The 26,325-nt window shown below is 49.2% G+C and overlaps 1 protein-coding gene across 1 annotated transcript in view; it reads right to left on the bottom strand.

The window, feature by feature from the left end:
• The window catches only part of HLCS (holocarboxylase synthetase), a 122,285-nt gene that overhangs the window by 80,284 nt on the left and 15,676 nt on the right, over positions 1-26,325 (bottom strand). Inside the window, exon 5 of the mRNA XM_054700284.1 lies at positions 11,270-11,541. Coding sequence (XP_054556259.1) covers positions 11,270-11,541 — 272 coding nt within the window. The remainder of the gene's footprint in view (positions 1-11,269; positions 11,542-26,325) is intronic.

Below are 26,325 nucleotides of genomic sequence, written 5' to 3'. Positions count from 1 at the left end.
CACATCCTGACCAGTATTTGGTGTGTTCAGTCTTTTTACTATGAGCTAAGCCAGTGGGTGTGTAATAGAATTTAATTCGCATTTCCCTGATAGTTATTATTGTCCTATGTTCAAGTTCACAGAACTTGAGAACACGGGAAATATGATTAAATTCACTATGGCTGATCTTTGATGGGTTGTTCTTAAGTAAACAAAAGCCAAAGAGACATGATGTTCTAATTTTCAAAGGAAGTTGTGCTAACTAGAGATGTTCTATCTCAGTTGAAATTCAAGGAGATGAGAAAATTACTAACACTGAACACCTATTATTACTGCTATTGAGAATAGTTAAGCACGTTCATTCTAAGCACACACCATTCTCTTCAGTCCATATCACAACCCATAAACAGAGGTAGCACTGTCTGTACACCACTGTCATGGTGTTTTATCGCCAAGGACTGTAGCAAAGCTCCCAGATCATGGCACAGAGAGAGATACAACTTAAGTAACTTGCCTCATTAGTAAGCTCAAGAACTGGGGCTGTAACTTAGGACTCCTGCACCCCTTTCCACATCTCATTAGAAAATTAATAAAATCACCAAGAATTAGGCATGTTAGCTAAGACTAGAATATAAGCAGATGTTGGAAGTTTGGGGGATACAGTGTATCAGGATTTCAGCATCTGTTGGGAGTAATGTAATATTAGGGGTTAAAAGTCAAGGCTCTCCAGGCCAAAAAAAAAAATTTTTTTACAAGCTGTTTTCACCATTTAATTCTTCATATGGCTCTGGTGAATCCATCTAAACTCTCTGAATAGTAGCTCCATGATCTCAAGCAACAAGAACTATTATGGCAGCTGTATCTCGGTGTTTGGGTCAAAACAGACATGTGCACAGTACCTGCCACACAGTAAATGCAGGATTTGTTAGCTATTGAGGCGTGACGTCTCTGTGAACACAAGATGAAATAATGTGAAATAGTGGTGTAATGGTAATGAAACAATGTGTAATATTATAAACAACAACAAACACTAACATGAATTTCCTGCTCAACTCCTAATAATGTCAGCTTTTGTTCTATAATTTTCCATTATCTTCTGGAAAAGAATTGTTGTGATGAGGCCATTGAAAAATTATAGAAATCTGCTTGGTTCAAAAAGAAATCCTAATAAGGGGGTTGCAATTGTATGGGGAATATAAAAATAAAATTAAACAAAAATAGAAAAAATAAAAGATTCCAAAAAAAAAAAAAAAGAAATCCTTATGACTTATAAATAGAACAACACTGGAAACAAGGGAAGGCATTCAGAGGAGACTGTGTGAACAAACTGTGGTCAAATTATGTGCACCCAACAAAAGAAACATTTTTAGCAGACCGTTCGATTGCACAGGAAATGTTTAATTCGTAAACAATATAATCAGAGTCTCACATATATTGTGTAGAAGGAAAAAAGACTAGAAGAAAATACAGCAAAAGGCTAACATGATCTTTTGTAGGCGGCAGGTTACAGATGACTGTCATTTCCTTAGTATATATTACTCTATTATTTACGTTTTCTATAATGAATAGAAATTATTTTTTAAACTGAAAAATATTTTGAGAAAAATAAATTTGTATAGTTTTATTGACCCTGACTGACTGTACATTTTTGGTCCTTTAGACCTAAAGTTCAGTCCCCACCAAGGAGATGTGGAAAAGTTAAGCCACTCTCCAGTGTTTGCAGGAAAGATGACACGGAGGTACAGGGAGCCATGACAACGATCTTCAAATACCTCATATGATCTTTTTTTTTTTTTTTTTTTAAATTTTTTTATAGAGGCATGCTTATTTATTTATTTATTTGTTTGTTTGTTTTGTTTATACATGCACTGGGTACAGTCAGAAGCGCGGAGGGTAAGAGAATTCACCAGAGCCAGAGTGGGGAGCAGAGCAGGCAGAAGGACCGAAGTACACTGCTGAGGGGAGCAGCGGGCGGCAGGAGAGGTCTGAGCGCCATGTGGGACCCTCCTCCTGTGGCTGGGGAGCAGCCGGGGATCGAACCGGCGCCGCAGAGGCTGCGGGCAGGTTCGCAACCCAGCGCTCAAATGCTGCGCCACCGGGGAGGCCCTACCTCATATGATCTTAACTAACTGACAAACTTTTTCACTATCATTTGAGAGAAAGTTAAGTTTCCTCCACTTAAACCCATGGCCAGATTTCCTTTTTGGAGTGAGGTAGGTTTAAAGGCCCCTCCTGGGCAGCAGCTATCCAAGAAGACCAGGGGCAGCAGTACAGTGAAAAGACTTGTTCACTGACCACTGGGCAGGAGGTAACTTACCTTAGGGTTGTTCAGATGCACCTGCAAGAGTGCCAAAGGCCTGCGCACAGTAGGGCAGCCTGCCTTTCAGACTCTGTTCCCCCTCCCCAGAAAGGCTCTCAGAGATTGGGACTACAGCCAGGTGTCACCTAACAATCCGGGTGTTTTCTGAGAAATGCATTATCAGGCGAGCCTATCATCGTGCAGTTGTCCTGCAGTGTAACGACGCACACCTGAGGGGCAGGCCTACTAAGCACCTACCCAGGCTGGACTGCACAACCACGGGGACCACTGCTGTGTGTGCAGCCCATCACGGAACACGATGTTAAGTGACTCATGACACTCTGTGTTCAGGTTTGGTAGCTGTCAAGTCTTCATTCTACCCCAGTTCTGATAATATTGCGCTTGAAGATCCGGGCGTTTCCCGACAGTTTTCCAGCAAGAAAGTGACCCTGCCTGCGGCTTTGTCATGGTGTTTTATCTCCACGGACTGGGACTGTAGCAAAGCTCCCAGAGCCTCGGCCACCGGTACAGCTGGGCGGCCCGTAACACGCCGCGCCAAGCAGAAGGGAAGATAAGGGACTGGAAAGAACAAAACCTAAGCCAGAAGCTACAGGAGGCATTCTGTAAAATCTTATAAGACAAGTTCTGCATCAAGGTCCCAAGCCCCACTGGGAGCTCCAGGTCCCGCGTGACCTCCACGGGGGTCACCTTTTGTTTTGTTGAGAAGACACCGGGGCCACAGGACATTTCCACAAGTAGGAAGGATGCTGAAAGATCACAAACCACAGCTGCAGGTGAGCAGGGAGGAAGCCACAACTGTGCTGAATCTGCCCCTCGAACCCACAGTCCTTGGAGCTCACAAGACCCACACCCCTTTCCAGGGCCACCTCGACACTCGCTGCGAGCCAAGCAAGCATCCTCGGGCTGCAAAATCTGAAATGTCAGCCAAGTCCTCCCATGGGCCAACTACACCCTAAGACCTACCTGCCCACCCGTGCCCCCCATCGCCTGGAGTCCCCACAGGGCTGTGTGAATGCGGGGGCTGTGTGAACAGGCCATTTTCCACCACAGCCAGCTCCCCACTCCAGGGCATCATCCTCTCTCGGATGCTGGGTGTTTTCACTGGAAGTGATTCCAGTAGAGATTTGCCCCCAGACAGCACCCCTACCTAACTGCAGACATCTGAGTAGCCAACGGGGTGATCACCCCCAGACCCCACCGAGACCACAGCTGCTTGGCTTCCCAGGAGCAGGGGCCCACACAGGCGTCCCTGGCTCCAGAAGTTGCAGTTCCTCAAGCCATTGCCACCATCAGCCTGGGGCCACCGGGACACTCTCGGCGGGGCTGAGTTAACGCACATGGCTGTGCCGTGGCTCACAGCGGAGACACTGGGCATGCCCCATTTGGGGCACAGAGCCAGCCCACGGTGGGGAGGGGAGAACTGACCGTGCCACGGGTAAGCTGGCATCCCACTGGTCTAACGTGCTCCTGGAGGAAGGCCTGGAGGGCATAAGAAGAAACCAGCCTCTAGCCAGTCAGCCCCCCATTAAAATGAGAACTGTCCCCAGGGCTGGGTCTGAGTGTCCACACTGGGAGGCCTGGGGCGCCCTGTGGTGGGGTTGCTGGTCAGTGGCCCCGACACCCAGGCCTGCGGCAGCGGGGCTCTGAGTAGGCTCCCCAGGGTGCCTTGCACACGGGCTCCTTCCTTGAAAGGGGCTTTACTGCTGTCGTAAAAAGTGCTCGACCCTCTCATTTTACAGGTGAGGAAGCAGGCTCAGAGAGGTGAGGTGACCCGCCCAGCACCACACAGAGCTGGTGCGCCAAAATGACGTGCGATAAAGTTGCAGACCAAGTTCCCAGAGTCACTGTCAGCGACCCCCCCCAGCGTGGAGTTTCATTTTCAGGCCAATTCTGGCCACACACGTATTATCCAGCTTTAACCTTTTAAACAACATGTGTGTCCAGGTGAGCTCAGAAGCCAAAGGGCAGAAAACAAGGTAAGCCCAGAACACCCAGGCCTCCCTCCTCTTCTGGTCTCCTCGACCCTCCCGCGTCCGGGGAAACCATTCTCTGCCAGGCAATGACCTCACCATTTTCCTTCTCGCTAATTTGAATACTCCTGTGGGAGCGTGAAACAAAAAATGAAAATGATGAATGACTGCTTGTGCAATGCAGGAAAAATGTGGCGCTGGCATCTGCAGGTGACGGAGCACCCTCACGCGGAGACAGACCAGCTTCTCGCTCCAGAGCCAAGCGGGATGGCGCGAGGCCAGACCTGGAGGGTGTCTGGCCAGATGGCAGGTGTGTAAAAGACGTTGCAGAGGCAGATGAAAGCAGATCATGCTCACCTCCCAAGCAGGTAAGGGTTTTGTTTGAAAGAAACACAGAAGTCTTTCGAGGGAAAGTCACAAAGCAAAGTTGGGGGCAAAGCGATCAGGGAAAAGGGAAACACTCGGCTTGATGTGCCAACACATTTACAGAATTTCAACCAGAACGCACCTTTCTGGGAGTGCTCAGCCCAACCCCCTCACACTCACACACAGGTGAGTGACCATACTTGAAGGATGACGAACAGGAAATTCTAAGAATGTTTTCATTTTTGCACTTAAAAACTAGTGTTAATTCACATATCAAGTTGGGGCAATGCTGTTTTCTTAGCAGACATTTCTTGCTGCACCAGAGCCTTGGAACGCAGCTCAATCTTGGTTTTGCAACTTCCGAGTAGAACAAAGCAGCCCCAGCTTGGGCAAAAGCACACACCTTAGCTGGTGGGCAAAGAGGAGGTCAAGCCAGCACTTAGGGCCTCCTACTTCTTATTCCCTCAGCCCTCTCGACAGGGGGCATTTCCAACGTGGGGCACAGCTTCTGCCATTTTAGGGTGAAAAGGCACGGGATTCACCCCAGGGCCTGTGCCACCTTGCAGTGTAAGCAAGTTCCGAAGAAGCTCACGCTGGGGACTCTAAGGCCATGCAAAGGTCCTGTGGCCAAGGAACAGCTCCTCTGCGCTCCTTAACAAGAGCAAAGCTGTCCCCAGCCATCAGCGGTCTCAGCTCACTTCTAAACCTCCATGGGCTCTCAGTTTTCTGTAAGATAAATCTGGACAGGCAGGGAATAGGATTCGAGCACTCCCTGATGGGTTGTCCTTTCCAGATCCAAATTTTACACTATTTTTGTGGTCTTTTATTACTTGTTTAAATATAACTGACGCATTTGCCAAAATGAATACTGGATAAAGTATACAGTCAAGCAACTCCTCAGAGTAAGAAATATCTGACATGTTTAAAGGAATTTATGAGGATGAAGCCATATCAACCCCAAGCATTTCTACTGGCACAGAAGGCTTAGGTCTGAAGATGTGGGCAGGCAGACCTGTGGGGCCACCATGAGGTGGGGTGGGGGCTTCCTGTAGGCCTGGGAAAGGTGTTCAAACTGCTTAAGAACTGACTGTTAACTATGAAAACGGCAGTTAACGTGTTAAGAATTAAACAGAGAATGTCCAATGAGAACCAGCTTCACATATCTGAAGGGAAACAGGCGCAAGCACAATTGATTGTTTTCTTGTTTTTCTAGAAAAACGACTGAAACACATACTATTAGAATAGGATCCAAGAGTAAGCCACCATGCTTCTAGTGCAAAGGGGGAAAATGGTCAAAACCTTCAAAAAGACACCACCCCAAGAAAACCCCCATATCACGGCCTTGGGGAAAGAGAAGCTGATTTGTTTCAGGGACGTGCTCAGCACTGCCATGAAGGGAGCATCTGGAAGGTCAGAGAAGAGGAAAGGGCCCCACCCAAGGTTCCCATACTGGTGAGAGCCAGATAACCTGAGCTCTGTCCCAGGGGTTGTGCAGATACATTTCAGGGCACCCACAGCCTGCCAGAGGCGGGGGAGAAATATGGCTCCTGCAGGGAAGGCCCCCAACCACCTCATCCCCAGGGTCTCAGAGCCTGGTGCAGAGTCCTGCCCACAGCGGAGCTGGAGAGAAACGTGCTAAGCGGGTTAACACACACACACACACACACACAGACACACACAGAGACACGCATGCACCGCACACGCTTACCAGCTCCATCCAGAAAACCCCAAGAAAACCCCCATATCATGGCCATATCTCCCACAGGTGCAGAGCTGCCTGTGACATTTCAGCGCCCCCAGCGTGGACAGAGGCACACAGGTCCAAGTCTAATGAAATTGCTTCTAAGGAGGCTCTGCACAGCCATCCTCGAGGCCAGGCACCACAGCAGGCTGACCCGGACAAACTGTAAAAACAGACATGCTAGAAAATTAACATGGAGGCAGCTCTGGAAAATCACAGGCCACTTCATTCCATTCCAAGAGCCTGGCATGGGAAAGGTTAACTTATCAGGTATTGAACTGGGGTTTAAAAAAAGCATCTGATGGCGAGCTTGTTAGAATAACCTTTCAGTCATGACCGGAGTCAAAGGCCCGGGTTATATTCTAAACCGTAATTTAGAGGTAAACATTAAAATGAAGGCCTCTTAAAAGTTCTCCAATCATTTTCACTTTAAAAGTACTCAATTGGCCATAAGAAAGCTCAGGCTAATTATTCCAAAGCAATCAACTTCTTAAAAACCCTTTATTTCACAATTACGTTAAGATCCCATTAATTTGGGACACTTACCGGTGTATTTATTCTCTGCTCATTACCTATGTGAACATTAAGAGAACACCAACAACACAATACAGGCATTAAAATGTAAAACATCAACAAAAGCCATCTGGAAAGCTAATGAATAATCAAGGGATTTCAAATTAAACTACAGAATTTTCCCTTAGAATCTTTAGGACAACACTGTCAAGTTCAATCTATTCACCTCGCCTCCAGAATCAATTTTTCAAACTTTATGACAGGTCTAATCGCTTCCACCTGTGTCTCGAGCTTGACTCTTGACTGGCATGCTACCAGCCAGGGTGGAAATGTAGACAAAGACCCCTAGCAGGATCCGGCTGTTTCACCACTGTGAGGTCACTCAGCCATTAAATTAGTTCCAGCCCAATCTCGGGCCTCTCAGGCCAGCTCCAGGGGAGGAGGGTGGCGAGTAGGGTGGGTTAGAGGGGAGAATCAGAAGGGGACAAAAAAGATGTGAGAGGACTTGACTAGACACGTATGTAAGGATGAGCTGAAGAATGGGAGAGTGGCCCCAAATGCTGGGAGCAAAACGCTCTTTCTGGAACGATGCGGCTGTTCTCCCGATGCCATTGTTCCCAAAATCTTTTTGAAAAGAGATTTTGTGGGGTGGGTCTTTGCCTGCTTCCTTTTTGCTGGAAGGCACTGTCTCCCACTGAGGTTCCCGCAAGATCAGTCTGGCCATCAGAAGGCCTTGCAGGCTGAGAAACAGAGAGGCTGGTGGGATGGGGGTCCTGACGATCCTTCCGTCACGGCACCGAGTTGAAGGGCCCTGGGGAGTGTCTAAGGCCAGATCTCATGACCAAGGAATGCAAGGCCCGGTCACAGGGTTAGCTGGTGACAAAGTCTTCAGTTCCAGCATTTTCCCCTAGAGACTATGAGTTTTACAGCATCAGTAACTGCTCAAAAAGAAAGAGAATTCACTGGCACACCTACTGCGCTTCCTGTCAAGTAACCTGCTGCGTCCACTTCTCCTTTCTGCCCCGACGCCAGGGCTCAGACCAAGAGCAGACACAGAGCTGGTACGGGCCCAGGAAGGTAAGGACAGTGCCTTCTCCATCCTTCTCTCTCCAGGGCCTAACACAGGGCCTGGCATACAGTGGGCACTCCATAAAGGCTAATTCCAGGAATGACAAAGGCAAACCAGTGCCTGAAAAAATTCAAAGCACTCAAATGAAAGAAGTAAGTGTATTAAATAAGGACATCTAAACTAGTCTTTACAAATAAAATGTAGCCCATCCTTGGCAGGTTTCTTAGGATGCAGATGGATGCAGCGGGCCTCAGTGTAAACAGGTGAGTTGCTTCACTATCTGACAGAGCCTTAGTAACAAATCATCCAAAAACATATACAGTAAGTCAAATAGAAGATTCTACATTATCACAATGACTCGGTTTCTCCAAGCTCCTGGCCTTCCGACCTCCCACAGCAATAGGTCAGGTGTTGCTCACTGGGAGATTAATTAGAACATGTCAAACCCCAGCCATGGGACAGAGCGAGCCCTTGGCAGTGGTTTTCCAGCAGTGATGGTGGCATCGGCCCGTCTGTACCTCCTTGACTAGGCCCCATCACCATCAGCAGCTCACACCTGCAAGTGGCTTCCTGGGTCTGCAGCTGTAGGACCTGACCTTGGGACACGGTCCAGTTCACTGGTGCAGACAATGCTGAAGCCGGCGGGTCCTTGGGCCTCTGTCCAGCAGCTGGGCCAAGGCGTCACAGGGAAAGCACCAGAAAACAGCGCAGAGGGAAAGAGAAAAGCTCCTGAAGTCGACCAACCCAGCGCTGCCTCCGAAAGGTGCCGCCTTGACCACAGAGTAGGAAAGCAGTTCAAGGTCAGACACAGAGGTCAGAGGAAATGACTGTGGCACGGGGGCGAGGGGGATCAGATGCCAGAGAGCAGCACTCGCCCACAGGGATTTTACTTATTTTTGGAGGGGGAAGCCCTTCAGTTGCCTGAGTCACCTCTAAGTAAGCAGCTCCCCAATTTCCTCTGCTCCCTTGTCCCTGAGCTCTTTCCGCTACCGACTTCCTAACCCGGCTGGGAATCGCAGGGCGGGATGGGAGGTGGAGGTGGTGGCACTGTGCTCCCCAGCCCAGAGAGGGCAAAGGGGAGGGTTCAAGGTCAGCGCCGCAGGAGTGAGCTGTGACCACAAAGAACCAAGCCTGATGTCCTTCAGAACACCTGCTCCAGGTCCCCCCGATTTACAAGAACGTTAGAAAACACTGGCAAGGGCGTGAGCCGGCAGTGAAACGAAGCTAGCGCTCCCCATCCAGTCAGGACTTTTGCTTCTGATTTTGGCTCCCATGGCCTGGGGGCCACCGTGAGGTGTGGCTGCTGAGCCCCCAGGTCTGGCCTTAGGCTGACAGGTGGGAAGGGCGTGTCCAGACAAAGACCACAGATTCCCGGGTGTCTGCCCCCTCTTCTCAGCACAGAGCCCTGGTGTCTGCCCCCTCGCCTCAGCACAGAGCCCTGGTGTGCAGGAGGATCCGTGGGCCCTGGTGCAAAGACCACATGTATGTCCCAGTTTTCTTTGTAGGTGGACACAGGCATGGGGCCTCCAGGCTCTGGGCTAGAAACAAGTCAAGAGAGACCCGTATAGACGCCCCCAAATCTGCAGGGGCAGGGCCTTCTTTCCCCTCCTGCTTGCTGGCTGGTGACAACTTACGCGCAGTGGCCTCTTGGCTGCTTGCTGAGGGAGACAGAGCAGCTCACCTGGGTCCCTGACACTGTGGGTGATGCCCCGGCCCTGTGCCCATCTCAGTTTGCCTCATTCACAGGAGAGAAAGGTAAACTTCAATCCCGGGTGAGTCACTTTAATTTTGGAACTCTATCGCACAGCAGAACCAAATCCTAAGTGTCTAGAAACCGGGATCACATGCACATCTGCAGATCTGAAAATGCAGCCTGCTATGGGGGTCCAGGAGCCCAGAACACTAGTTTCACATTCTGCACCGCTGGCCCCAACCATGTGGAGACAAAGCTCTCACTGGAGGCCAGGCCTTGCTCAGACATTGTCACAGGAAATTCACAATGCCTCCTGGACAAGCTTTGCAAAGCCCAGGGAAAGAGAAATGACCGCCACTGGAGCTGACCAGAGCGGATGAGAGGGGTTTTCCGTCTGCAACCCGCCATCTAAGTCTCTGCAGCCCCGAGCAGCTCAGACAGAAGCTTCCCCACATAGAACTCTGGGGCCTTGAGCCAAAGACAGAGCAGGGCCCCGCCTGTCACCTAGCCCAAGTGAAGTCGGTGTCAAGTGCACACGGCAGAGTTGGAAGATGAACGTCCTCGTGTTAGTTGTTATTACTCTTGTTACCATAACAACATGCTTCCACAAGGACAGTTCATATCGGATCAAATACCGTGTCGGCTCTAGAATGTTCTGGTCCATACAACAGGTCCTGCTCCAACACACCCTGCTTACCCCACCGGGCACTGCTACACAAGGCACTGCTACATCCTTCACGAACAACTGCCACTTCCGGGAGCATGAGACCCAAGACATCCGAAAGTCTCATTGTGTCATACAACATATTATCAAATTGTAGACATGATTATTAAGGAGAAAGGTCAAGGTGAAATCCCCATGTCAAATGACACGTGTGTAATGGTGCCGCCCCACGTGCCAAACTGCCTGGAAACTGTGAATCGGGGTTTATTCTAGGCTTTGATTCTTTAAGTTTTAGGCCCATGTTGAGTGAAGATGCTTTTCTTACTTCCACTCTAACCCTACTTTATAAACGACACAGAAAATTACTCGTTAATACTGACTAATTTGGGAGTTAAAAAAAAGTCCTGTCATCTGTTTTCCATTTTTTAACCTTTAATCAAAGTCCATGAAACAGAAGAAAACTTGCAATAAATTTCCAACACGCAAATGGGATGACAGAGTGCTTAAAAAATGCATTGGAAGGGCAATACCAAAGCAGGCTTCCAGAGTATAAAGCCCCAATTGATTGCAATTTACACAGCTTCCAGGCAGGCGGATCTGCCGTCCTCACGCCCTGAGAAACGTCTCGAGCTGGATGTCAGTCTGGCTACCACAGCACAGAAGGAAAATGACTCGCACCAGATGCCACCTGTTAAACTATTTTTTCCACGACATTCTTTTTTCCAAGGACAATCAGAAAAGGCCTGCTGAAACCCCCACTCTCCAAAACACTAGTCTTTGGCCAAAGAGCGCCATTTTATTTCTCTTCCTACATTTTAACTCTTCCATGAAAGGGTGTGTCCACCCGGCCAGTAAGTCTATGATTCGGTCTAAGACGGCGCCCTTCCCCCCTCCTCATGCTGGGGAGAGAGAATGGCCAACACGACCCATCCTCCGGGCAGTCACAGAGCTTACCCTTCCAGGAGATTCATCGTGGTGGTGGTCACTTCAGCGAACAGAATCACTTTTCCCAGTTGCCTTGTCTGCAAATGTTGCCGGTAGAGCTCCAAGTTGAAGTTTTCCGATGAGAAGTCTTCAGGGTCAGTGACCACAGGGATGGCGGACGGGGTGATCTCCATTTCGGATGTAAACGATGAAACGAACTTAAGGGAGAGCTTGCTGGATTTTATGACCCCTTCAGGATCCACATGATCCCTGAGCCATTGCTTAAGAGGATCCTGGATTTCCTGTGCCGTGGAGAAAGAAATGAGAAGGTCATGATTGACACGATGTAAGATGATGCTGGCTTTTCCTTAAGATGCCACTTTGGTGAGATAAATAATTCCTGATTCATGACCAACAAGAGCTAAGTTAACATTCCACACATTTAAATGATTATACCGTATGACAATAAATATATTAACATGCTTATGCTATCAAAATAAACACTGTAAGAACCAAGATCCAAGGACATAAGGACAGTTCATGATAACACTTTCTACCCCACATTCCATCTGCAGGTCTCAAAGTCCCTTCTGCACTAGAGTCCGTTAGTAATTCTCTACACCTCCAATTCTCTGCGCATGTTAAACAAGGAAATTTAATTGTCACAGAAGACAATGCACTGAGCTCACTCACTCTCAGCCTCGGGGACCACCATCTCCTCTGGTAGAGACACCAGTGCTACACCACCAGGCACTGACCACTCACCAACATGGGAGAAATGAATTTTCACACAGGAAAAACAATGGGGTGCACAAAAGCTTCTTCCTCTTCACTCTTCAGTGCAGGTCCAGAGAAGGCAGAATGTGCCTACCCCAGGATAGAGCTTTCTCTACTCCCTCCTGAAGCTACAAGGAGTCTTGAATCCCCATGAAATTCCAACTTCTTCTAGCACCCCAGAGGGATCAGAGGTCTCTCTCCAGGGAGGGGGGCAAAGCAGAGAGGTCTCCATCCCAAGAAGCACAAAATGTATTCAGGTTTGCCAGTGAAGGCAAACGAATATGCAGGCTCTTGCCGTACACGCAGGGTTAGCTGCATTCCAAACACACTGAATCCTTTACTGCTATTTCTTTCACTCCTTCATATTGAAAATTCTAGCCATTAAAGTCGAGTCCAGTGAGCTCTGGGGGTAGAAGGGGTGACTTGTGGTTGTGCAGAGAATAAGGCAGGGGCAGGGACAGCAGGTCTAGAAATTAAGCCTGAAAGTCAGTTGTTTACAAGGAGACTAATTTTGCATTTATCTGCTGTTACTTTTTGTTTTCACACCAAAAAGATGAAAGCAGACTGCTGGACAGCTGACCGAGGCAGGTGAGCGCAAAGAAAATGACTGCTGCCCGGTCCTGCTGCCCGGTCCTGCTGTCCTCAGGGCTGACTCGGCAAGCCAGAACCTGCCACCTGTCGTTTCTGGAAGGGGAGCAAGATCATCTGTTGCGTTTATTTTTTTTAAGATTTATTTTATTTATTTATGCATGTAAGAACCACGGTGTAGGCCAGAGATGCAGGGGGATGGGAGGATTCACCAGAGACAGAGTGGGGAGCAGAACTGGTGGATTGACTGAAATACACTGCTGAGGGGAGCAGCGGGGAGACAGGAGACGTCTGCTGAGCCATGTGGGTCAGCTCCCTGGCCGGGGATCAAACTCAGGCCATAGTGGCTGGCAATAGCTTGATAGTGCTGAGACTTTAACCCCTGCGCCACCAGGGAGACCGACGCCTGTTGCATTTAGATTTACTGTCTTATGAGGGGTGGAAGGGCATTCCCTTCTTTCCCCGAACTTATATTAGTTTATTTTCAGAAGAGTTAGTATGAGGTTAACATTATTTTCAACGAATTATGCCAACAATGCATATTGCAGACTCTTGGTCTGACTGTAAAAGCTTAAAAAAAACTGTTGTTTCCAAAGTCTTACTTTCTCTTGGATCAATTTCTCCATAGGAGTTTATTTGCTCAGATTTTTTTTTTTAAGAATTATTTTTTTATTTTTTATTTATACACTAGCTGGGGTACAGGCCAGAGGTACGAGAGGGTGAGAGGATTCACCAGAGACAGAGCGGGGAACAGAACAGGCAGACAGACTGAAATACACTGCTGAGGGGAGCAGCGGGTGCAATAGGAGAGGTCTGCTGTGCCATGTGGGAATCTCTCTGGCCAGCCGGGAATCGAACCCATGCTACAGAGGCTGCGGACAGCTCCCAGCACTGCGCTCAACCCACTGTGCCACTGGGGAGGCCCTTGCTCAGATATTGGTCATAAAAACATTCAACAGCCCAAGCAATGTGGTAAGGATGGAAATTCTGCACAGTTGTTAAGAAAGCAAATTGGACTTTTCCTTAGATTTCTTTCACTTACTAGTGACAGGAGAGAAGAACATTTTTTTTAATTAATTTTTTTTAAAGATTTATTTATTTATTTATACAAGCACTGGGTACAGTCAGAGGCGCGGGAGGGTGAGAGAATTCACCAGAGCCAGAGCGGGGAACAGAGCAGGCAGAAGGACCGAAGTACACTGCTGAGGGGAGCAGCGGGCGGCAGGAGAGGTCTGCGTGCCATGCGGGACCCTCCTCCGGTGGCCGTGGAGCAGCCGGGGATCGAACCGGTGCTGCAGAGTCTGCGGGCAGCTTCGCAACCCAGCGCTCAACCGTTGTGCCAGCGGGGAGGCCCTTATTGTTCACTTTTAAACAATATTTGCTTCCCCCACCCCCTCAGGTGTAGTCCCCATAGAGTTTCCTTCCCCAAGGCACCCGTGCACCATCACCTCAGGCCCCTGTGCTCCTCCCTGCCTCCCTCTGATCCTGCTCCCTCCTCCTCCCCTGCAGGATGTCTCTGATTTATAATTGTCTGTTTTTGCTTTGTTGTGTTTTGTACTGTTACTATTTTTTTACACTGGTGTCTTATTTGGTTCCCCTATATTCCTGCTGTAAGTGAAACCATCCGATAGTTTTCTTTTTCCTTCTGGCTTATTTCACTGAGCATAATTCCTTCCAGTTCCATCCACATTGCTGCAAATGACAAAAACATTGATTCAAAAGACCACCTGTACCCCTATGTTTATTGCAGCACTATTTATAATAGGTAAGACCTGGAAACAACCCAAATGCCCAAAAATAGATGACTGGATCAAAAAGATGTGGTACATACACACAATGGAATATTATTCAGCAATAAAAAACAGACCATATATTTAAATGCAAATAACATTAAGTTTGTGCAGTTAACAATAGCAATAAGGTCCATGAGACTCTATATTCGCTAATTCTATATTCACTAATTAGTGAGATTCTATATTCTTCTATACCACTAATTAGTGAGATTCTATATTCTTTATACTCACACGGAACGCCAATCACCAGGGCTCTGTCTGCTTGGCTAACATGTTAGCACATCCGCCTCAGAGACAGCAAACAAGATCAGAGACCTCCGGTGTGCTGTGCCCCTCCACGGGACACCATCACTGACTTCTCTGCTAATTTCACTCACTGAACAAGATTCCCTGGATAAAAACACACCTCTCAGACAGCATGACATTAAAAATATTCCTTACAGTCTCTGGGTCTTAGTGTTTCTTTTCCCAATAAACACCAAATAGCTGGCCTTAGCCTACCAAAGCTTTCTGAGACACATCTGCCTCGTTGTACATAATCAAATTAGTTGTGCTTCAGTCCTAACACTGAGCGTTGCTAGGCAACCAGAAGTGGGTAAATCGGAAAATGATCCACAAAGACGTGGGACCCTGGGCTCTTTTATGGGGGTCCTATGCTGAGTTAAATCATCTCAAGAAAACAGGAGCGGATTTTCTTCTGCTCTCAAAGAATTTATGTGACACCACCCAAGTCTTACTACTGGTATTTTTACGAGGATATTCACAGCCAATTTCACACTCAGTGTCTTGACACACAGGATGAAGTACACAGGACAGTAGAGGTTGCTAAGCAGGGGTGACGCTCCTGAAACAGCAGGTGGGTTTGACCTGACGTCACTGCAGGTGGGGACTGCTCACAGGGTCAGCCCCGGCTGACCTTTATTCGGAGCAGCAGGACCAAGCAGAGCCAAGTGTCAGGCGGGGCCTGAGTATGTGTGACGTGGTAAGGTGTGTGTGTGTGTGTGTGTGTGTGTGTGTGTGATGTGGTATGGGGGGGTATGTACACGTGGGGGGGTGCTCCTCCTTACCTAACTGCCCCCTCCCCTGTGTGGATGCTTCTGTCCTGTCCCACGGGACACACCAAAGTCTGAGCTGCCCTTGTGCCCCTTGTCCAGGTTCCTCCTTTACTGCACCACACCCCAGCCTGGGTCCCCAAGGCCTTACTGCTTCCCTAATACGCTCAGCTACTGACCTCAAGCACTGTCACCCCAGAAGAGATGGCCAAGGAGCGTCTTCGAGCTTCAGCGACACACTGCTGACACCAGCCCATCCCCACCAACATTCCCGTCAACCGCCAGCCCAAATGAACCCAGGGATGTCTGATTTCACCTGCCCACTTTGAATTAGGTGCTAAAGCTTAAAAATTAGCATCTTTCACATTAAATCTCCTTCTTCTTTTGAAGTAACAGAAACTCTTCCCCACATGGCAATACATGACAGTGGCCAAGCAGCGCTGATCAGGGGATGTGGGGCACACTCCCCAGCGGGACCCATGTTTCACCTCTTCTGCCCCGGGGCATACAGGTTACAGACCACCCACTGGGCCCGGCTCCAAGTCTGGCACACACCGGAAAGTTCTCCCAGGTGGGCCTTGAAGGTGCTTCTTCCCAGTCAGTTCATCTTCATTCATTAGGGTGTCCAGTGACACTGACTCTCATACTAGAGGAGGTCCAATTTGGCAGTTCCTTGAACGTTACAGACTGACGTTACACATGACCCACTATTCCACTCCCAGGTGCACACCCCAAAGAACTGAAAGTGGAGACATGAACACCAGCGACCACCGTAACATTGTTCATAACAGCCAACAGGTGGAGTAACCCAAGCACTGACAGAGGCATCGACAGGTGCATGGATGAGCAAATGTGGCACGGGCGCCCGAGGGACTATTATTCAGTCGTGAAAAGGAAGAAGTTCTAAGAAGTTCTAAGAACTGCGACAGGGTGTGACCTTCATAACTTTATGCCAAATGACATCAGCCAGGACATGAAAGGACAGACATTGTGCCATGTCACTTACAGGAAACACCTATAACAGGCAGATTCCTAGAGACAGAGGCAGACAGAGGTCACCAGGAGCTGACGGCAGAGAGGAATCAGGAACTATTCATAAATGGGGAGGATTTCTGCCTGGGGTGCTGAGAGCTCTTGGAAAGGGATAACAGGTATAGTCACAAAGCATCACATAAAATTTGCTACTTTTACAATTTTAAATCTTTGATTCAGTGGCATATATTTTGCCACAATAGAAAAAGAGGGGGGTCAAGGTCACAACCCTGTTATCCCCCTGGAGCTCCCCATCCTCTGAGATCAGTGCACTGCTCCCCATCCATGAGGGGACACACACTGAGGCAACAGAGGGGCAGCCATGGCAGCACCCAAGGCACCTCACTGTGCACTTTTCCCAGGGAGGAATCTTGAGGTTGACATTTCAGAATAAATCTTTTCCCAAGTGACTTTGCACTTGGGCTGGCGAAGAGGGGCTGGCAGCGTCTCCTGTTCAGGTTTGAAGTTCAGTTTTATTAGGTCCTTGACGATGTCATGTATGAAATCTGCTCCCCCCGCCTTCCATGTGGAGCCCTGGGCTGGGCACTTTGGACCCAGGACCCCAGGCAGCCCCCAGATCTCCCCAGGTCTCCCCAGGCCTCCCCAGCCACAGCCAGGCCCAATCAACACCACCCAAGGAAGAACCAGGGCCTGGCGGCATCCGGAGGCCCCGCCCACAAGCAGTGGTCACACCAAATCTGTCTGGTTCCCAAATCCGTGCTTGAATTCCTCCCAACAGTCTGAGGACCAACCCCAAACGAAGCTACACTGGAAATGCCTATTTATGGTCATTCAAAATGCCAAAGGCATCCCGAAGAAAGATAGGAACTCCGCAGACTATGCACCTCTGAACGGCCACAGAGCAGATGAGCATGAGGCAGGGCTGGGAAGGTGAAGGGCGAGGAGCAGTGGGCTGGGGAGAGGGCAGAAGGGGGCCTAAGTGAGGTTTAAATTTAAAGCTCAGGCCTCCCATTAACTGTGTCTACCAAACCAGCCTAACCAAGGGTGTTTTCACAGAGAAACAAAGCACTGGTCATTTCAGTGCAGTCCAGCTCAGCGCGCGTCAGTTTGAGATCTGGCCTATTCAAAAGGGCCGTCAAGAACTGCAGGGTGGTGGGGCAGCTGGGAGGGCCTGAGGGGCCCCAAGGACAGAGCCGCCCTGGTGGCAGCAAGTGGACAAGGCAGAGAGGAAATCCATGGCCCTCTTTCCTCCTGCCAGCACAACCTTGTGGCCAAGAACAACTACGGCCAGGGGGACTGGGCAAGCTGGACAGTGGCCACCACATCTGCTAAGGGCAAGCCTGAAGCTGCTCAGACCAGTTTCTTTTTTTTTTTTTTTAAAGAGTTATTTATTTATACAAGCACCGGGTACAGTCAGAAGCACAGAAGGGTGAGAGGATTCACCGGAGCCAAAGCAGGGAACAGAACAGGCTGACAGACGAAATAACACTGAGAAGCAGGGGGAAGCAGGAGAGGTCTGCGCGCCATGTGGGACCCTCGCCAGTGGCCAGGGTTTGAACCGGCGCTGCAGAGGCTGCGGGCAGCTTCGCAGCCCAGCGCTCAACCAGGGGAGGCCCCTCAGACCAGTTTCTGACACAGCTGCCCACACACCCAGACCTGTGGTGCAGCATGGGCCAGCCCCAGGCCCGGAGCCCTTTCCACATACGCCGACCCTTCAGAGGAGCCGCACCAAACCTGCCGTGGTCCCCGCAACCTGGGGGTTTCCGACAGCTGCATCAGTCATCTGACCCCCAGGAAGAGAGCTCCTCCGGCAGGACTCCCACAGTCGTGTCTGGTCCCGGTGCCCGGGCGCGGTGGGCGCTCACTAAATGTCTGTTAAACTCCGAGCCTTTTATTAGCTAAAGGTATCACCCAGGCCAGGCTCTGAAAGGCCACAGCTTTACTGCATTTTTTCTTACCTGCCAACTAGCGAAGACCACAAAAGGCTCGGGTGGAACAGTAAACCGAGGTAATGAGTAAGTCATTTCTAACAAGGCCGGTTTTATAGGCATCACACCTCCGCTGAGCCAAAGGGGCTCGTTTCAGAGGTGAAATCTATTCTGCAAGTGCGGGCACCAAAAGAAAGCCAGGGCCAGCCCCAAAGCAGAGGGAGGCCCGGCGGCAGAGCAAGCAGTGGGGCTGCAGTGAGAGGCGCTGCCTCCACTGACAGGGTTCGCGGGCTTGGGCTCCACATCCGCAGAGGTCCCCCGGGCCTTCATTAAGCTGCCTGTGTAAAACGCCCGCCACTCGTCCGCGTCCAACACAAACAGGCTCCTGACAGAGCAGGGACCTGGACTGCAAAGGCAAGCGAGCTCCGCCTGTGAGCCTGGGTGCCGGGGGAACGCCTGAGGGGCAGCTCTGCCTGGAGCCCCCCACCTCCCACCTTCACACAAATGCACACATAGGCAAGGCATGTGCATGTGTGAACACGTGTATAAACCCAGCACATGTATGTGTGCACACATGCAGATATGTCCCAATGCACACGTACTGATGTGCATGCACACAAATATAATGCATGTGTGCACGGTGCACATAAAAATGTTTGCGTGCATGCACACATGCATGTGCATGCTAATCCACGCGTGCCAGTGCTCATGTGCACACACATATGCACACACGTACATGTGAACGTCCGCATCCCGGCTGCTGGGTGAGTGGCAGGGCCTGAGCACCAGGCACGGGGCTGATTCTGAGCAGGTGCCAGGTCCCACCCATCCCCGACTATTGGCTGTTCTCTGCCAGCCTGGCCTCGATGCCCTGTCCCCTTGGGTGGAGGCGGGGGGCCACAGCACAGCCGGGCCACACCTGCTGCCGACCAGCTGAGAGGCCCTGCCTGTCCGGGCCCCCGTCGGCATCTTCAGTTCTGAAACGAGCAATGTAGACCAGCCTGTTAACATTCAAAGACTCAGGGTCCAGAGCCAACGTTTAGGCGTAAAGGCTGAATCCTCAGTGAAAGGTGCAACTTCCTCTTTAGGATTGCAGTGTCAAAATATACATGCTGCCTGAAGAGTGACATGGTGAGTCTAAGGAGGCTTCCAGAAGACACGGAGAGCGCTCTCCTCTCATCCGTATTCGGCAGCAAAGCTTCATCCGTGCAAGAGGCTGTCACCGCACTGAAAAACTCAGAGTCCCAGGGCCCCCACCTGGCATGGAGAAGGGCTATGAAGCCAGCATTTCAGGAAGGGCCACTAGTTTACAGCTGATGAGTGTGGACGTGGCTTAGTGTCTCCACTGCAAAGCCCATTGGCAACAGATAAAACTTCCTCCCGAAATGCCATCTTGCTGGTTCTCCTCAGGCACAGCAGCAGCTATTTTAAACTGTTTCACATGGCTGTTCATGAAATTCCTGTTGTACCTGAGCAAAGAGTGACCAGGCGAGGCTGGCCGGGGCAGTCAGTCGAGCTAGGTGGGCTGTTTACTGCTGGCCTGTCCCTGAGGCCCTCAGGGCCCCCAGACACGAAAGCTAGGAAGCGTTTCACAAGACAGTGGGAAAAGCCAAATACTTTTCAAGTGTTCAGACAAAATGGGTCACAGAATGCCTGCAGTGGGCAACACTGGAGAAGGGGTACGAAGGTCAACACCATGTGCTCCCTGCCTTCAGATGCTTGTGTCACAGTTGAACGGGGCCAACGGATATTCATATAAACAATGTGATGGCTTTTCTACATTACTTAGTTTATCAAAAAAAAAAAAAAAAGGAAAGAAATCTCAGGTGAAGGAGTAAAAAGATCTAAGGTTCCAGGTCACAGCACTTGGGCTATAAAATGGAATAAATATAAATATAATATAAATCGGTAAACCCTATACCAACGACGTGGTCATCGGGATTTTCCCCGATCGGGGTGGAATTCATCCCTTTGTTGGACATAAAAGGCCAACTCAGTGCCCTCACAGCACGTTGCTCTAAGATGGTTTACTTCTATCCTCCGGGACTTTCAAAATAACATTTTATACGTACTGGCTTGGTGGAGAGATGGGTCACCCCACAACCCAGGAAGGTGACAAACAACCACCCAGAACCATTAAAACCAGTATGCTATTGGTTTTATTTCAAATAAAGAAACAAGCCTGGGGCCAAGTGGAAACGGGCCCCTCCCTCTTAGCAATGCCAAAAAGCAAAACCTGCTCCCGCGCCCCACTCTGTAAAGACCTCACGCTTGGTTCTGGGCTTTGTTTTACTTAAAGGTGTGAATTTCATAAGCATCTTTCCCAAAACCCACTTTATCAGGAAAACGTGGCCAAGTACTCAGCAGGGCGACCCCAGGTGAGGGCCACATGGGGTCTGTGTCCCCTTCTTTCCAGCCCTTTCACAGGATTTAATTCCTTTTAATAAAAAGTTGGGGAGAAATGAAAGGATTGGCTCCAGAACACTGTCTCAGGCCCCTGCCAGCTCGACAGTCACTGTGTGTTCTTGTTCAGCTGTTCATTCTGGAATCTTCAAAGACCGGACGTTGTTTTTTTAAAAAAAAAAAGTCAAAAATCAAAACCACCATCAAGAACACATTTTAACCTTTTACATCTTGGTGGGCTCAGAGCGATCCCTATGCCGCCTGCCCCCCTTTGAGGACCAGGCTTGCACCCTCCAAGGCCAGATCCTGAACCGCCCAGAAGGGGCCAGCCTCCCCCATGCACACCCAGGGCTGCGTGAAGCTTCCGGTCTCCACGCCATTGTGTGTCCCTGACGGTGTACGGTATTGAAGTAGAAGCACACAGGCGTATCCGAGGCCTAGCTCCAGGGCCAGATTCCACGTCATGACTGGCGAGGGGGTAGGGGGAAACACGTCACTATCAGAGGCCTGGAGGCTTGTGAGACCCGGTTTGAAACCCGGCTTAATAGCTTAAACATAATGTACAGGCCACAGAAAGTGGACTTGCTTCCAGGAGGTGAGCTCAGCCCACCAGCCTGACAGCAGCCCCAGCCTGGCCAGTGGCGTCTGGAGTCCGTCTGGCCTAGCCTGAACAGAGCAGACACCCCCACGGAGGTGCGTCGGCACATAAAGTGCTTAGGCTGCTGCTGCCTGCACTAAAATTTCTAAAAAGTGGCATCTTTTCTTTTAAAAGTAGGTAAAAAATAAGACTTTATTTTAAAAAGGCAAGGAAAGACTGCCAGGCAGAGAGATGCCTTAGTTTGAAAGTTATCTCCTTCCTAAAAATTGTGTAGCAAATCTTTAAACATTCAAGGAGTGTGGATTTCTAGACAAAATAAAGCACATTCTACCTCCTTCCCTCCACAGCACCTCCCAGGACATAATCTCCACACACCAAATGCTGGCAGTTCTGGCTGTGATAGGAGGAATTGCTCGGTGCAACAGAAGCTTCTAGAAAATGCTGTGATGGTTCATATGGAGAATAGAATAAAATGGTGGTGGTTGTAAGTGAGGCCGGGTTTCGAGGGGCATGGTCTGCACCCCTGCTCTGGATATAAAGAGCAGGACACTTAGAGGCCGACAGCGGCCTCAGAGCCAGGGCCACCGCTCCACGCAAACAGCTTGTAAGGTGCGCTCGGTCCTCCCCACGGCAGAACAATCTGGAAACAATCTTGGGCAGCTGCTCTCATCAACAAACTGTTTATTGTAAGAAAGTGGCTGGGTCAGAGGCCAACATCAACCCGAACCGAAAGCATACGGAGCAAACTCAGCACCATCACTGCAGAGAGACGCGGGCTGGGGAGCAGAAAAGAGGGGCAAGCTCCCCACAACTCCTGGATTTCAGCGTGAGGGGCTGTTCTGCATGTTGTGACAAACGGTTATTTGCTGCTGTTTTCAGAACAAATTAACATCATTGCGAAACACCACATTCTAAAGAGGCCCAGAAACAGCCTTTTAAATCTCCTCCTGAAAAGTCACAGTAGCTTTTTTTTTTAAAAAAGATTTATTTATTCATACAAGAACTGGGACACAGGCCAGAGGTGTGGGGGGTGAGAGGATTCACCAGAGACAGAGTGGGGAGCAGAACAGGTGGATCCACTGAAATACACTGCTGAGGGGAGCAGCGGGCGTGACAGGAGAGGTCTGCTGCGCCATGTGGGTCACCCCTCAAGCCAGGATCAAACTCATGCTGCAGTGGCTGCAGATAGCTTCATAGTGCTATGACTTAAACCCACAGTGGCTTTTATCTAAATATTACTAGTTGCTTCTTTCTGGCATTTGTTTCATAAGCCCTGGGCTCATGCACAGCGCATGGCTGTCACAGCCAGTCTTTAAACATGTCTAGTTAAAAACCGGAATGCTGACTGGGCATGAGGTGTAGATGCGAATTGTTTTATTTTAGGTATGGGACTCGGTTTTGCCTTCCGCAGATGAACTAAAACATTTACAGGTGAGAGAGCTGAGTGCTGTCTTCATCAAAACCCCATAGGAGAAGGAGACAGGGGAAGGAAGATGGGCAGAATGGGAAACTGCGGCAGATGGATGAGCCCAGGTTGATTCTAGCATTCTGGTGACTTTTATACACTGGAAATTTTCCAAGGCACATTTTCTCTTATTGAGTGTACAGCTCAACAGTTACTGTGAAGAAAGAAAATGTTTCTTAAATACAGGAACAGTGTGAACCTACCAATGCAAATTCATTCATTCTCTGTAAGGACAGGTCGCACGGTCCCATTTGACTATTTCTGATGAGCAGTGTCAGCAGAATCACTGTTCTGAGTGGGACACTGGAGGACACCGGTGTGTCCCCACTGCCTCTGCTCACCAAGCCAGAAGCAAGTAGGATAGGAAGCAAACATGGCAATTTGTCACATTATAGCACACGAGCCGGCAAGAAGACCCAACTGTCATCAATAACGGGGCCGTGTTTATTCAACAGCTGATTTAGCTTACAAGCTTTGAGAGAAAAAAAAAAAGTTGTTTGTAAAAATGAGGCTGCTACAGTTTGCACTGCTCATTCTTACACTAACAGTAGAATTAATTTGTGTAAGAGTCTGAATTAAATAAAGCCAAAAACAAAACATTTTTTCATTGTGTTTAAATTAACTGTGAAAAGGTACCGATCAATGATCTCAAATGGTTTCATATAAATGCATCCAAAGGAACTGCTTTAAAAGTTTACAAAAAAAAAAAAAAAAAAAAAACTATCTGCATCTAATTGCTTTGCTGGGAGCAGCATAAATCCTGCAGCATCCTGGCAAGGTGTGAAAGGTCATCTGGTCTACTGTTCCAGAACAGGCATTGTGTCCTCTTCCTGGCATTCACTCATTTGTCCAACCCGTCCTCCTCACCAGGGAAGAAAACACACACAAAGAGAAGAATCTTCAAAATTACAGAGCTTCAACTCTTAAAGCATTCTGTGGCTAAAAATGAAGAACTTAAATTATCAAGCACACCAAAGTTTCCCATAGAAAGCAACTGTCCAAACTGTCAAAAGGCAGAGGCGTCCGGGTCCCCACCACCACCACCACTTGACATATTTGTTTGAAAGACAGATTTTTCCTATTTATTATTAAAAATGGAAATGGGGATTAAGGGAGCTATCACTCAATTACTCTCTAAAATAACTCTTATACATAGGATTCATTTTTGCTCAAAGACAAGAAAACAACTTGTCGAAGACTTTCCTATGGCATTAGAAAAGCAAACCTTTATAAGTTTGTTTTTTTTTTTTAGAAGAATATTTGCTTTTTCTTTTAAATTTCCCAGCTTGCCTTTTGTCTACAGGAGACAAGTAGGTTTAAGGCTTCTGGTGCGTGACACTGACAGAGGGGCTAGCCACATGTCCACACCACCAGGCCCTCCAGCACCTGGTAATGTGGCCGTCAGCCGATTTAGTCTGAATTTCAGGGAGACCCGACTTAGAGTCTGAATTTCAAACTCGGGCAAGATGTTAAGGCAACCTTTTGCCTTGCCTATCATTCCTACCGCCCCACAGCTGACAGTCACAGAAGAAACATACACCCAACCAGCGAAATTGTTGTAAATCTCCACGAAGCAAAGGGGAAGGCGCATTTCCTATGCAGCAAACCTCTAGAAATTATAACCTAAACCCCTCGTCCTCAAAGGCAAATGGAAAAAAGGCCTCCCTACAAAGGAAGTCTTTCAGCAATCATACAGCGTATTCTTGAAGTTTTGGTTTAAAAATATATATATATGAATTTCAACATGTAGAAATTATACATACACACAAATGTTGTATGTCTACAATAACATATATACCCTATAATATATAATTCATATAATCCCAGTGGCAAAGATGCAAAACAGCAATTAAAACAAATAATTTATACAACCCCCCAAAAATCTACTTTTAAAGGACTAAATTGTTTGCACTTTAACCCATGTTTCTCAACTGATCAAATTTGGTTTGAGTTTGAGAATTTTGCATATAAGAGCTGGGGTACAGGCCAGATGTGTGGGACGGTGAGAGAATTCACCAGAGACAGAGTGGGGAACAGAAGTACACTGCTGAGGGGAGCAGCGGGAGAGTCAGGAGAGGTCTGCTGTGCCATGTGGGTTGCTCCCTGGCCAGCTGGGGCTTGAACTTGTGCTGCAGTGGCTGCAGACAGGTTGCGTCTTAACCCCTTGCACCACCAGGGAGGCCCCTTGAGAATATTTTTATCAAGAATCGTATCTTCCAAGATGAACAAGAGCCAAAACTGTTGTCTAAAAGTCCAGTATTTCTTCCACTGATAATGATTAAATGGAAGCCTGAAAACACTGTCAGAAAGAAAACTACTCACAACACAAGCAGACGGGTAACACAGAAGTGTTCTAGAAACATCCAGCACCTGGAAGGGAGTGGGACCAAACCCAGCACAGCAGCCCCCAGGCGCAGTGGGGGGTCGTCAGCTCCCTCTTCTTATCTCCAAAAGACAGAGACTGGTGGACAGATGGTTGGCTGTTTCCCTGCTGCCAAGCTGGACACCAAAGAAATCCTCGCCTGGACGGACCCAGCGCGCCATGGGCTCAGCCCCGGGCCCCCCGTCTCTGCCCTCCTGCCCAGGCCGGGAAAGGGAAGACCAAGCACCCTTCCAAGCACAAGTCGCCCGCCAGCTCTGAAACACTATCAACATTGTTCCAGGACGGGGCAACTCGTGGGGCAACATTCTCAGATTCTGAGCCTATTAGGAAGCGAAATGTGCTTCCCGACTTGACTTCACATCCCTGAAAACTCCAGTCCAGCACTTATCGCATGCTTTTGGGGCCCACACCCCGATATTCCTGAGTCAGCAGGGCAGGGGGCTCTGGGGTTTTCCTGTTATGGGTGGCCTTGCTGTACCCCCGACTACTGCCCTTGGGGTGCCCTCCAGGCAGTCCCCTGTGGGCACATTCCCGAGCCCGTGGGATGCAGGCATGACAGCCCAAAATCTGCTTTCAGACCGACTCTGGAGACAGCTTCACCCGCTCCGGAGGCCGGGCCAGGCCATGCCCTCACACATGGCAGCTATTAGGACGCGGTGGGTGCGGGAGACAGAGCACTTGGGCTTGGAGGATATTTTACTCCAAAGGAGCCTGTTTCCCTCCCACAAAACCTGCGAGTGCGTCGGCCAGAGATATAGTCTTGAGGAAACAGCCACCCTTCCTAGATGGGGTGCACGCCCCACAAGGAACCAGGAAGCTGTGCCCTCTGGCAGGAGACCTCACCTCCCCCAGACAGCAGGAGGAGCCACGGAGGAGATGGCCGAAGTGGAGACGACCTCGCACTGTTCCCCTGGAGCACACGGTCAGCCCGCGCCCTGACCGCCCAGAAGCACCAGCTGGGAAGGGTCATTTGGAAACATTCCCGTGGAAACAAGATTCAAATCCCAGTAGCTGCAAAGGCCCCCGGCCCCCAAGAATAAAATAAAGGGAACTAAGGAAACATTCCACTGTGTCTTTTGCATTTCACGTCGAAACTCATCCCCTCG

This window comes from Talpa occidentalis, unplaced genomic scaffold (genome assembly GCF_014898055.3).
Source record: "Talpa occidentalis isolate TD23 unplaced genomic scaffold, MPIMG_talOcc4v2.1 talOcc4.4, whole genome shotgun sequence".
Lineage (NCBI taxonomy): Eukaryota > Metazoa > Chordata > Mammalia > Eulipotyphla > Talpidae > Talpa > Talpa occidentalis.
The sequence above is the reverse complement of the archived record's forward strand: the minus strand, read 5'-3'. Positions and strand labels throughout refer to the sequence as shown.